The sequence below is a fragment of the Loxodonta africana genome, chromosome 24 (assembly GCF_030014295.1).
Source record: "Loxodonta africana isolate mLoxAfr1 chromosome 24, mLoxAfr1.hap2, whole genome shotgun sequence".
Taxonomy (NCBI): domain Eukaryota; kingdom Metazoa; phylum Chordata; class Mammalia; order Proboscidea; family Elephantidae; genus Loxodonta; species Loxodonta africana.
This window is the reverse complement of record NC_087365.1, coordinates 33315001-33328209: the sequence shown is the minus strand read 5'-3', so window position 1 is coordinate 33328209 and position 13209 is coordinate 33315001. Positions and strand designations below refer to the sequence as shown.

At 49.9% G+C, this 13209-nt stretch overlaps 1 protein-coding gene across 12 annotated transcripts in view; it reads right to left on the bottom strand.

Moving 5' to 3' along the window:
• The window catches only part of RALY (RALY heterogeneous nuclear ribonucleoprotein), a 136436-nt gene that overhangs the window by 14339 nt on the left and 108888 nt on the right, over nucleotides 1-13209 (bottom strand). For 4 of the 12 annotated variants that reach the window (XM_064275988.1, XM_064275997.1, XM_010591621.2 and 1 more), the window contains 5 exons: nucleotides 12242-12408; nucleotides 11403-11516; nucleotides 10971-11173; nucleotides 9703-9751; nucleotides 8262-8620 (listed from right to left, as the gene is read on the bottom strand). In XM_064275988.1, the coding sequence (XP_064132058.1) occupies nucleotides 9707-9751; nucleotides 10971-11173; nucleotides 11403-11516; nucleotides 12242-12408 (529 nt within the window). In that variant the 3' untranslated portion in view covers nucleotides 8262-8620; nucleotides 9703-9706. Of the gene's footprint in view, nucleotides 1-18; nucleotides 878-3350; nucleotides 3763-8261; nucleotides 8621-9702; nucleotides 9752-10970; nucleotides 11174-11402; nucleotides 11517-12241; nucleotides 12409-13209 lie in introns of those variants that run through there. The other 8 variants (XR_010319246.1, XR_010319245.1, XM_064275992.1 and 5 more) reach the window with 6 other exon arrangements.

Genomic DNA, 13209 nt, shown 5'->3' with positions numbered 1-13209 from the left:
AAGAAGAGGCATTCCATGGTAAAGTCTGAGAACATGTACACAGGTCCCTTGACTGCTGCCTAAGTAAAGTCTTCAGGATGCTAATACGCATTTCAGCAGCACATAAACAAACATGTGGTTGTATCGCCAATGTTTAGAATACCTTCTTTGACCCCACTTCCCCAATCTACAGAAAAACTTAAAGAACAAGCAATACCTAGCAAGTCATAGGTGCTCCACAAATACTGGAATGAGTATCTTTAGAAGTAGAGAATATGCAGGATTTTGTAGCTTCTACTCCCACCCCTGCTAGAACATCATGTAGGTTAAGTGTTCTGCAGAGACCCAGGCTGGAATGGACAGTCCTGGAAGAAGTACCCTGGCGCATGAGGCCCAGTGCCGCACCCAGGCTCCCTGTTCAGATCCTTTGCCCCATTTGAACAGAACGTTCCATTTTACGACACATTTTTAGAAGTTAAACTTTGTACCATGTGGTTTTCCTTGTTTTTTTTTTTAATTGAAAAAGGTGAAAAAAACTCACAAACTCCCATAATCCTACCACCACAGAACCTTTTAGAGTCAAGGGCATTTTTTCCCAAGTTAGTACAGTCTTCCTAATTTTAAAAATCTTTAAGAGTTTATTCATGTTATGCTACAGTTAATTATATCAGTACTCTAATGGTGGGTGTTTGGCTAATTTGCTAGTTCTTGATAATGGAGAGAATGAGCTCAGGACAGTCCAAAGTGGCAATCCTCTTGGTTTAATTGGTTATTTAATCTACCTGTATTCTTATCTATAAAACGGTGAAAATACCTACCTCAAAGAGGTAATGGCGAGATGAATGCTGAATACTTTTCTTAGGCTGAATATCCAGGGTGGAATTCCCTTTTCCCAAGCCTAATCGTAAGTGGCAACAGCTTTAGTATCAAAATGATTTTAACCTCTTAGAATGAAGACTAGTGCACTATGACAGATGCCTCTCATGTGGCCCAGAATCTGGGCTATTCTTAATCATTTACATGACAAATGGCCAACACTACCAAAGTCCTTACTCTGTGCCAGGCCCTATTCTAGGTATTTCCTAAGTACATAATCTGATCTTCCCAGGCGACCCTGACAAGCATGTGTTTTTCATGCCAAATCCTGGGGCCTGCATATTGCCTTCGTTTCTAGTTCAGGGGGGCTTAGTAATTGCCTTGCTATTAAAGACTGCTCTTGGGATGATGGATGCCTGTCACAAACCTGACCAGCCCTGCCATCCTTGGCTACAGAGACACCAGACTGTCCCAAGGATGTGGGACAGAGGCACAGTCTTTGAAGCTTTGTCACATTCATGGCTAGTCTTAATCATTTACTTGACACAACAAGTGGCAAATACTACCAAAGTCCTTAATACGTGCCCGGCCCTGTTCTAGATACTTCATAAACATATACACATTTAATCTTCACAGCAACCCTCTGAGGTATCTGTACTATTATCCCTATATAACAGATGAAGAAATGGGAGATTCAGAGAGGTTAAGTCACTTGCCCAAGGTCACCTAACTGGTAAGTGATGGGGCCAGGATGCAGTCCCAGGCATCTGGGCTTCAGAGCCTGTGCTCTAACCATTCTACAATGCTGCCTCTCAGTGATGTCATGTGTTTATAAGTTTGACCTAAGCGCCTGCACAAAAGGCAGTCCCTGCCCTCCAGAAGCTTACAGTCTAGTGGAAACAAAAGATGAGCAAACCAGTGGCAAATACAGTCCAGTAAGAGGTGTTGATGTAAGTAGAAGGGAGGGGCCACGAAAGTGTCTTTGAGAAGGTGACCTCTGAGCTGAGCTATAAAGGATAAGGAAGGTTAGCCAGTGGGAGAAGACAAAGCATTCTAAGTAGAGGTAACAGCATGCGTAAGGCAGACAGGCCAAAGACAGCACAGCTCTTCCCACAGATAGTTCCATGTGGCTTGAGAATAGGGGCAGATTGGGAGAGGGGAGCCAGAGAGGTGAAGGAGATCCTTGAGGGCTTATGTGCCACGTATTTTATTCAGTGGGTCTGTATTTTATCCAGTGGGCAGTGAAGAACTCTGGTGGGAATTAAGAGGTAAGTTATTACAAAAGTCCAAGAAATGAAAAGGGCCTAACCTAAGGCAATGGTGATGAAAAGCAGGGGATAGAGCCAAAACATACCATGGAAATAAAGTTAACATGACTTGGCAATTAGGGACGAGTGGAGGGTGCTGACAGGGTGGATAGCGGTGCCATCCCCCAAGGTGAACTCATGAAGAAAAAGACTGGAGGCTGGACAGGGCAGGGCCTGACGGAGGCCCCTGTGGGCATCTAAGTGCAGCTACCAGATTTGTTAGCTGCTGTTGAGTTGGCCCCTGACTTACAGTGACCCCATGCACAATGGCAGGAAACGCTGTCTGGATGGTTGTGGATCTGACCGTTGTGATCCATAGGGTTTTTACTGTCTGATTTTTGGATAGGCATCTATATGTATATATCCCTCAAATCGGTGCTCATGGGGAAGGACTGAGAAGTAGAGACTACAGAAGCATGTGGATCAAGTTTTAAACTATGGATTAGGTCATCCAGACAGTATATTCAGAAAAAGAAGAGGGTGGAGACTCAGCAAAAGAAACTCAGCCCAGAGGGGGAGAGCCACGAGAGACTCTGGTCACAAAAACCAAGAGGAATTTCCAGGAGAATCATTTATAACAGGGTTGGGGGAAGAGAATGCCCACGTTTGCATCCTGCCTCCACCTCTTCCCAGTGACATCATCTCAGGCAAATCATTCAACCGTGAGTCTCAGTTTCCCAATTGGTTACAGTGGGGATGAGTATCTCCTACTCTTGCCCACCAGACTTGCCCCACAGGCTTACTGACGGACCCAACATGTCCCTCTTGACTGCAATAACTTCTAGACATTGGAATACAAACAGGCCTTCCTGTCCTTATCTTCCTTTGCCTCATTTTCTTAATTTTGATTTTCTCTTTGTAAGCTGCCTGAAATACTTTTTGGAACAGGTTGGGTATAAGTAAGTAGCAAAAAAAAGGAAATTACAGTCTGTTCTTTTACTGGTTTCCCTAGGGAGGAAAAACTTTTTTAAAAAAAGGAGAAAAATCACCTGAATCTGGATTGGATTAGGTAATAAGTATTCTCATTTATTAAGTATTTTCATCAGTTTTTCAGACGAGGAAAAATGAGGCTCAGAGGGGTTAAGTTACTTGCCTGCACAGGGTCACACAACCACTAGTTTAGGTAGGAACTCAGATTCACAAAGCCTATTCTCTTAACCACTTCCTCCTAGAGTAAGCTACTTAACTTTTTTGAGCCTCGGTTTCTGCTCTGGTTATCTACTGACATAAAACAAATCACTCCAAAGCTTTGTGGCTTAAAAGAACAACAATCATTTTATTATTATCCCTCATGGTATCAGGGCTTGGCTGGGATCAGCTAGGCAGTTCTTACTCGATTCTCATGTGGACAGTCAAATGGTGGCTAGGGCTGAAGTCACCTCGAAGCCTTCCTCACTCGTATGTCTGGCAGTCGATACTGGCATTCAGCTGGAACATCTACACATAGCTTCTCCATGTGGCCTGGGTTCTTCACAGCATGATGACTGGGTTCCAAGAGCGAGTGCCCCAAGAGACAAGAAGTAAAAGCTGCTAGTTTCTTAAGATCTGGCAGGGAAAACTGGCATAGCATCACCAATGCCATATTCTAACAAACAGTTGCGGTCCAGATACAAGGCAGAGTATATGGACACCACCTCTCAATGGGGCCATGTTTTAAATCCTTAAAAAAAAAAACCAAAAAAACCCCAGTGCCGTTAAATCTACACATCTATAAAATCTATAAAATGAGCATATAACCACACAATGAACCCCTGCTGTTTTTATTGGCCCATGCCTTCCTTCCTCCTTTCCCCCTCCACCCTCAGAGGCTCTATGGCCATCTCTAGCACCACTTAGCACCTGGCTGAGAGTGATGCTAACACTGAGGAAGACAAGCTGAGGAAGAGAGAAACAGGTTCCTGATGGCAGCTTCTGAACCCCTGGGTCTCGCTGTGTCTGCAGATCTACTCCTGGACTTTTTACCTCATGAGCCAGTAAACTTCCTCCTGCTTAAGCAGGGTTGAGCTTCTGTAACTTGTGAGAACAAAAAGTTCTCACTAAATCCGCCTACAGGTGGTTGAGATAAAAAAGTATAAAATGTGCCTGTTAAAAACCAAACCCAGTACCGTTGAGTCGACTCCGACTCATAGGGACCCTATAGGACAGAGTAGAACTGCCCCATAGCGTTTCCAAGGAGCGCCTTGCAGATTCGAACTACGAACTCTTTGGTTAGCAGCCATAGCACTTAACCACTACACCACCAGGGTTTCCATGTGCCTGTTACACATCAGGTATTCAGCTAGTGGTTTATCATTATTATGAAGAATGGCCACAGGCGGGGGGATTTTGATTTGTCCAAAGCCCCAGCGAATCAGTGGCCAAACTGGGATTCGAATCTAGGACACCTGGCTCAGAATCTTTCGCCCTGCTTTCTGCACTTCTGTGGTCTTAACAGATAGGCCTAGTATATAGTATATAATGTCCTTATGGGACAGGACGTGATCTTATTGGTCAACCTGGCCAGGGGGCAGCAAATATCTAGCACTCAAGCATCCACATTCCAGTCCTTGCCCATAATACCAAACCCAACCCGCTGCCATCAAGCCATTTCCAACTCACAGTGACCCAATAAGACATCACGAAACTATCTTGTTACTATTTCCTAATAGCCTAAAACTAGCTCCGAACGCTCAACCACCGCTCTAGGCAGCCACTGCGAATTTGTCCTGAGTTGCCAGGTGGAACGAAGCCTGAGGAAGGTGAGACACCAACCATGGCTACATCCTGAAGCACCTCCCATCAAGAGGCACTCAGGCGTAGCCATGCGGCTCGCTTTGGCCGATGCTGCCGCTGCCGTTAGGTGCCGCAGAGCTGGTTCCAACTCATGGCGACCCTATGCAGGACAGAGAAGAATTGCTCCATAGGGTTTCCAAGGAGCAGCGGTGGTAGCTTCCACCAACTGCATATTGGGGCTTGCCCTCTCTTGCTGTTATTGGAACCAACGGCATGTAAAGAAACCCAGACCACACTACTAGATCCTCAGAACACGTGGCCCATTGCCCGATGCCCCAACCACTGGACACTGAGTGAGGCCATCCGGGAACAAGCGATCCCCAGCCAATCTGCCAGCTCACTTCAGCCATGAGAGGCCATATGAGGTAAGTAGAACTGCCCAGCTCAGCCCATCCCAAATTGTCAAGCCATAGAAACAAGAGCTAATAAATGTTTAAAGCAACTATATTTTGGGGTAGTTTGTTGTATAACAGTCAATAACTGATACAAGGCCCATTTGCTATTCCTGATCTAGGCCAACCCTTCCTATTTTACAAATGAGGAAACTGAGACCTAGAGAGCAAAGTCTTGCACAGGGTCACAGACCTTGCTGGCAGTATTATGGGGGAGGGAGGTAAAGCCCCAGGCCCCAGCTCACAACCCAGTAAACCTACTGACCGCTATAGTCCTTCAAGATGGGGGCTAGGATCACAAATGCGACTTCAAGTCTTGAAAACATCTAGACAAAATTAGTCCTTTGGGCAGAATCTGGTCTCAAATTTCTTCACCATCTCCTTTTAGTTTTCGGAAATTGGCCAGATAAATGAAAAGTGCTGAGCAGTGGGAAGACACTTATCATCTCCCCAACTCGGGAAAAGGAGGGCATGTGAATGCAGGGCTTTATGGATACAAACCTCCCACTGAAGGGTCCAATTATTCCTAGGGGCTGGCTACCTCAGGGGTACCAAGTTGGGGGATCCCATTCTCTGTCCAGCATATATCCTGGAGGCAGGGTGATTAGGCGGGGCCTTGTGGGTAGAGGTAGGTAGGTAGATGCTTCCTGCCCTTGAAGGTGTCTTCCCTGCTCTTTACATGGCCCTCCAGGCCTGGCATACTAAGGAAGCCCATGGTCTCTACTGAACTACCCGCCCTACAAGCTCTGAGAAATGAGTAACTCAGTAGGACTACTGGGTAGGACCTCCAATGGGCATGTAGCAGTGGGCTCTAGGGACAGAGAGTCACAGTGCCAGCCCAAAGCAGCTCTTCCCCACACTGTAGAGATGGGGATATACCAAGACCCAGGAAGGGCAGTCATCTTCCTGGCTACACAAGCACATCTGCTACAGACCTGGCTCTGGTATTCTGGACAGTGAGGCGATTGTGGATTTAGGGATTGGAGGGCTGTGCTCCACCGAGGGCTCTTCCTAGGGAATGGGGACCTAGCCCCATCTACTGGACGCTCTTTTCATCTCTCCAGATTGAAGTCTTTTGTTTTGACCAAGGAGGGCCAGGGCCCAGGCCAGTTCCAAAGGGACTATTCTCACCCTAGGCCTGGACCTCTCAGAGGGTCTCAGTCCCCACCATAAGAGTGTGTGGCCCATTTCTTCACAGAGCCTCTTCCCATCACTCTCCCGCTGCTGCAGGCAGGCATATGGGGACTGTGATCCCTGTTGGGCAACTAAATCTCAGAAGGAGCAGAAATAGCGCTCTAAATCACACCAAGTGGCAATGGCCAAGCAGGTACTGGGCCCTTGGCTCAGCTGTGGGTCCAGATCTCCGGCTGCTTTGGAACTGGCCAAGCACAGTTTGAGAATGCTGAGGCCTAGAGTTACACTCCAGGGCTTTAGACTGCTGGCCTGCCAATGATGGCAGGCAACCAAGAGAGACAGGACACAACACAGACTTTCCTGGGGGCTTCCAAACCCAGGAGAGCCAAGCACTGTTCCAAACCCTGACTCTGCCCTTCACTAAAACCTGGAGCCAAAGCCATAGGGACGCTTCAGTGGAGGATATGGCAGAAATGTTGGTTTGAAACTGGAAATTTTTAATGAGGATTTCAGCAGGCCTGGACATTTTGAGGAATATGTAAAGCTGAAGGGAAAGACTCTAAGCCCTTTCTGACAATGGGACTAAGTGTTCTGTGTTGGGGAAGGCAGCCCAGAGGAAAGAATAAGCGGTTTTTAAAGAGCAGAAGGCTGGTCTGGGAGGCTTTTCAGAGGTGGTGACATTAGAGCAACAGCTTAATGACGAGAAGATATTTCCCAGGTGGAGAAAGCAGAAAAGTACATGCCAGACTGGGAACAAAAAATGTTTCTGGGGGCATGCCCACCCACGGCTCCATACCAACAAGACCAGCCTGCATAGCCACATCTGTATCACCCACTGCAACAGACAAGTGTGGGTACTTGTATCCAAAGAGTGACTCAAAAGCACCTGCTACGGCAGCTTATTCTCTCTGGGAATATGAACGCAAGAAAACTGACCAATTCATGGTGCAGCCTGAATGGGACAGATGGTGAAGTTAGGAGGACATGATGAGCTGCGTACACTGTGACTGGCCAGCTGTTAGAGACAGAATATGGTCCCTACTGAACTACCTGCCCCACAACCAACGTCTAGATAGGTCGCCCAGATAGATGCAGACAGACCACGTGTATCCTGACACAAACCTCCTACTGCTTGAGGTACCAAAAGCGCCTATGGACGTGAAGGACGAGAATGTTTTTGTGTGGCTGGGATGTAAGGTTTATGTGTGGGGCAGGAAAGAGACAGGAGAGGCCAGAGCAAGTAAGATCATGTACCCCACATTCAGGAGCTGGGGCTTTGTCCTGAAGATGAGGAGTCAGACAGTAAATGGTTCTCTGCAGGGAAAGGACATGTTTCAGAAATAACACTATGGTGGCTGGCAAGAAATGGGGCAGACGTGAAGCTGGAGATTGGGAGTCTGCTGCAGGGACAAAGTCCAAGTGGAAAACCACAGTGTTCTAAACCAGCACCGTGGCAGAGAAGGTAGAGGAGGAGGCAGATTCTAGAATCATTTCAGATCTGGGAAAAACCACACTTAATGAGTAGCTCAGGAAAGAGCTGACACCTCAACCTACTACTAGGCGACCAAGGGGGCCACCAATGCCTTCACGAGCACTTGGCACTTCAGCCAGCAAGGTACTCTCATGGTGTCTGGGACACCTGACCTTCCCCAACAGCCCTACTGGCCATTTTTATCCCCATGTTACCGGGGGAAACTAAGACCCAGAGGGATCAGTATTAGGCACCCCAGTCACTGTTACCTGGCAGGGAGCGGTGAAGGAGTGAGAACAAAAAGGGGGTACTGTAGACTGGCTTTCTACTTGGGCAGGAGGGCCAGGACACCCTCCTGAGAAAACACAAGCCATCCCATCTCAGAGCAGGTTGGGATCCAATCTCTTTATTGTCAGGGTCCCCTCCCTGTGGCCCCACCTTCTCCAAACCTATAGAAAAATCTCAAACCTGGAGTGTCCTGGGGAGGGGAGGCAGAGTGTGGGGAGATCTCTGTGCTCTGCCCTCTGGCCTGGGCAGTACAGATAAGGAAGGTGCATGGGAAAGGGGCAGCCTGACTGCTCCACCTGGAGAGGAAGTGGCACTGGCTGGGATGCGTAGTGGGAAGGAGGTGCCTGCTGTCAGCTCTCCTCTGGTACCCACTGAGGGGAGGCACCCAGGGATGGGTGCCCGGCTTGAGGCCTGGGATAGTGCACGCCCTTCTCCTGCCGGTGGCCATCGCTCCTGTCAGGCTGAGAAAGAGGGAGACAAAGAAAAGACTAAGGCTGAGAGGAAGGCACCCTCATGATTTGGTAACAGTAAGGAAGAAAGGGCAGACTGGTGTTTGCAGATGGAGATATGCCTGGGCTCTGGCTCTGGCCTCACAATTTTCTGGCCATGTAACCTTGGGAAAGTTTCTCCTCCTCTTTGAACCTCCATTTCCTCACCTGAGGCCCTGTACCTCACCTTGTGAAATGGCTTAACAAGGTATAACTTAGTCTCTTTAGTAATACCAACCATGCATCTCCAAAAGGCAAGACAATGGCAAGAGTGAGCTCTGAGGCTACACACCATTGGTTTAAATCTAGGCTCTACCAATTACCACCTTGAAATCTTGTGAGATATGTGTAGCTCCCTGCACCTTGTTATACTGACCCAATCATAACCTTGCAGGGCTGAAGATTAAGTAGATAAAGCTCTCGGCACACAGGACACTTCCTCCCCATGACAGGACCCAGCCCAAGCCCCTTAACTTGGCATGTAAGACCCTTCACAATTGGCCCTCTGATGATGAGCAGCTTCCTCTTTCTGCTCTGCAGAGCTGGGGCTGCAGCCACAAGAGGCTCTTGGCTGTTTCCCACACACCAAGCTTGTCACACCTCTGTGCCTCCGCTTATGCTGTCCCCTTGGTGCAGAATGCTTCTCCCTCAATCACAAGCAGACTCAGCCAGACAACGTTTCTTCCCCCACAACCCTCTCTGAGGCCCTGGCTGAGTCAGGCTCCCCCTGTGGTGCTCCCAGCCCCTGGGCTTCTTTCTACTGTCCTGCTCACACTGGGTGATGATAGTTTGTGTTTACCATCACTAGCCTGTGAGCTCCTCAAGGCTGGAGAAAGGTTCAGAGTGTCCTGAGATGGGCCCCTCAGGCTACCGAGCCCCAACCACAAAGCTGAGTGGCAGAATGGCTGGGAATGGAGAGGCCTTAAATCCTGGGCACAGGGCTACACTACCAAGTCTGCTTCATGATGGTCTCTGCCCATCCCAGGGAAAGGCATGGTCACCTAGGACCAGCACTTCACTGCCTTCCCACCCCCTGCCCATCAGGACCCCCGTACCTGCTTACTGCAAGGCCCCATCCTCCGCATCTGTGTCCTGGCTGTGCTCCTGGCAGGGAGGAGGCAACAAAGGACCACACATCACTCACTGTAAGCTCTAAGTCCTGCTCTGGGCCATGTGCCCAGGACCCTGGGGCCCAGAGCATAATGGGGATGGGTGAGGCACAGCCAAGGGAACTGACTATAAAACCAGCTTAAACACGGCTGGCTTGGGATTCTGAGGGCCCAAAGGAGAGAGAAAGGACCAATTAAGGAAGTCAGGGCAGATTTCTGTGCAGAGGAAGACTTTCTTGGATTGGAGCAGTGGTGAGCTCCCCAACTTTGGGGTGGCTATGCCCTCGTTAAGGCTTTATAGACAGTACTATGCCTACAAAGGAAGATAGAAGTATCAACTAGATTCAAAGAAGGGGAGACGAGCTGGGCACGAGAAGGACCTCTTGAGTGTCATGGCCATAAATCCATCTGGCCTTGTGCTGAAAGCCAGCAGTGATGAAAAGGAGAAAGCCCAGACTCAGTGAAGAAGTCTGGGCTCAAATCCTGTCTCAGGGTTTATTAGCTACGAGGCTCAGTTTCCTCACAGAGTAACATGTTGTAAGAGAAATACTTTGCATAGCACAGGGCAGCTGTTAAGGCTAAATGAAGTACGAAGGTGGAGGAGGACAGGGTCTGGTGCTCAGTGAGTGTTCATTAAATAAATGAATAGTAGTACACAGCTGATATAGACTCAGAATCTGGCCTGCCCTCCCACTCAACATGAGCTCCTTGTCAAATGATGTCCCAGCTTCAGCCTGAATAATGCCAGGATTAGACAGGGAGCTCACTCCCTTATGGGACACTCTGTTTCATGCTCAGGCAGCAATGGCTTTTAGAAGTCCTTCTGTAGACTTGATACCCACCTCCCTGTGGCTTCCCCAGGCAATCCTAGTCCTGTTCTCTGGAGCTCTGCAGCCCATGTCTGCTCCCTCAAGCCCCTGACTCTTCTCTAAACCACGTTAACAGTGGAGTCCAGAATGGGCCTTGGGCTTGGGCTGAGAGGTCTGCCTGGTTGTGAGTGGGACTTCCAACTGGCAGTTGAAACAGGGAACTACTCCCTCCTTATTTCCTCCCTCTTCCCTACAGGACTAGAAGCCCTGGGAAAAAGGAAGAAGGGAGCCCTCAGGGAGGCCAGCCAGCTCAGAGGTTCCCCCTTCCCCTGTGGCCCTCCTGCCCCAAGGAATGGTAAGCCCCGTCCCAGCCCTCTCCAGCCATGCCCAGGGCCAGGCCCTCACCAGCTCTTCCTCGCTGTGTGTCAGCAGCCCTTCCTCATCGCCATCATCTCGAGCCTGTGCTTCTCCCTGAGGCGTGTCTGCCTCAGAAGCCGTGTCCTCTTGGGGGGCCAGTGGCCGGCTATTACCGCCGCCGCTGCCGCTACCACTGCCGCTGCCGCCGCCACTACCGCTGCCGCTGCCACTGTCACCCTTCTTCTTGCCATCTTGAGAAGGGGTGGGAGGAAATAAAACTCAGCCTAAGGCAACTGCCCAAGGCACCTTAGAGGAAGATGGCCTTAGCACAATGGATCCGGATGGGCCCAGGTCTGCAGACTTCCAGGGACTGGAGGCCACCCCAGCCCCTCTTCCCTCCATGCACTGTCTCCCCCCACCCCCCGCCCTCTGTCCTGTGCTCCTGGTCACTGAGCTGGGTGAGGACCCTCGGGGGCTGACCTGGGTTGGCCTTTTGCTCCTCAGCGATCTGCTCCAAGCGGCCCAGCAGGGCGTCAATGTTAGACTTGATCTGTGTCAGCTCTGTCTTGATGGTTTGCAGCTCACTGCTCTTTACTGGGAATAGAAGAAGGACAGAGCTGTCGTAGGGGGTGTGGGAGTTTGCAACTAACACAAGACTCCACACCTATTTTGTCAACTAGGAAAGCTGGCAGGCCAATGCCAGGAACCATCCCTGTCCACTATTCTTTTACTGGACAGAGAAAAGCCGAAGCCTAGGGCTTCCTTCCCCGTGACTCCCTGGAGGCCGTCCCTACAGTGACCAACCCACACCACGGAACCTGGACATCTTTTCCCCAGACCTCTCAACTCTAAAGGAGACCGGGGATGGACGAAAACGCACGTGTGTGGTATGCACATCTGTGTGCACCTAAGTGTGTGTGTCTTTGCTTGTATTATATAGGGCACTGTCTGTCTTTCATAAGTTTACGAATGTGGGTCTTTCGCAATGAGATCTCTGGATGCCTGCATGGTGCGCCCACTGCCCGCAGCATGTGTACAGCAGAATGAACATGGAGTAGTGGGCTTGTCCTTGTCCTTACTGGAGAGAAGACAACACCATCTCACAGCACAAACTCTCCATGCCCAACCCAAGCCCCTCCCCCTCAAACATCAGATTCTTCCTCTTAGAAACGCATAAGAATACTCACCTGGTTGTGACAGAGCTGCAGAACTGTGGGAGATTTGTTCCCTTTATCTATTTTCCAATGTAAAAAAATGTGATTCTATTATCTTGCTAATGACAAAAATAAAAATTATCTAGGAAGAAGACAGGCACTCACACTTGATCTTGGCTGAGCCGGTGGTGATGGCAGCGGACCGGGCAAAGAGCTTGACAGGTATGGTGGTTTTGACACGCCGGACCAAGGGGACCGTGACCCGGGGTCGCTTCACGGGGACCGCCCTGGGCACTGGCACCGGCGACAAGCGACCCCGATAGTCGAAGAGCCTGTGAGGGCAAATGGGCCAGAGGCTGCAGCATGGCCTGTGGCCGCCAGGGGGCACTACGGCTCTAGCCCAACCTGTGCATGGCTGGTGCAGTGATGGGCGTCTAGCTCTCACACTTCTGCCTGCTCCCAACAAGCCCTGGGGTGAAGAGGATGGGCTTCCGGACCCTGAGGGCTGCTGGGGTCTTCACTACATCCACCTCTCCTACTCGCCAGGACAGGTAACAGCAGGTGAGGTGGCAGATGGTAGTGGTTATTGCCCCATTCGAGAGGTACAAGCTGAGACAAGCCCCCAAGAAGGAACCTTCCCTAGATCACTCTGACATGCAGGCCTGCTCTATTATATGACCCTGCTTCTGCTCACCAACTGCCACCCCAACCTCTGGTCAGAGTTTGCACATCTCTCCAAAGCAGCATGAATCCCCAGTTGTGAACAGAAAGGTGTGGGAGTGGGGGCCTGTCCCCGAGCCTGCCCGAGCCTCAGTTTTCCCATCTGCCTAATGACGGTGGCTACCCCAGATCCTTGTCTTTCCCTCCACCGAGTCTGCTGTGACAGTACAGCATGAGGAAACTTTGTTAAAAACACACTTTAGAAGGTGAGAAAGGTAAAAGGTGAGGGTCTCAGAGAGCCAGAGGTACTGAGACCTTCAACTTTGGGACTCATGACCTCCGTGACACACAGCTGGAGTCCGGGCTCCTTTCCTTATTCTGGTGATCCTTGATCACTCCACCCTTCTGACTCCAGAGAAAGAGGCCAGGAAGCCCCAGGGGGATCAAGCTTGTGCAGGCAAACCATTGCCCAG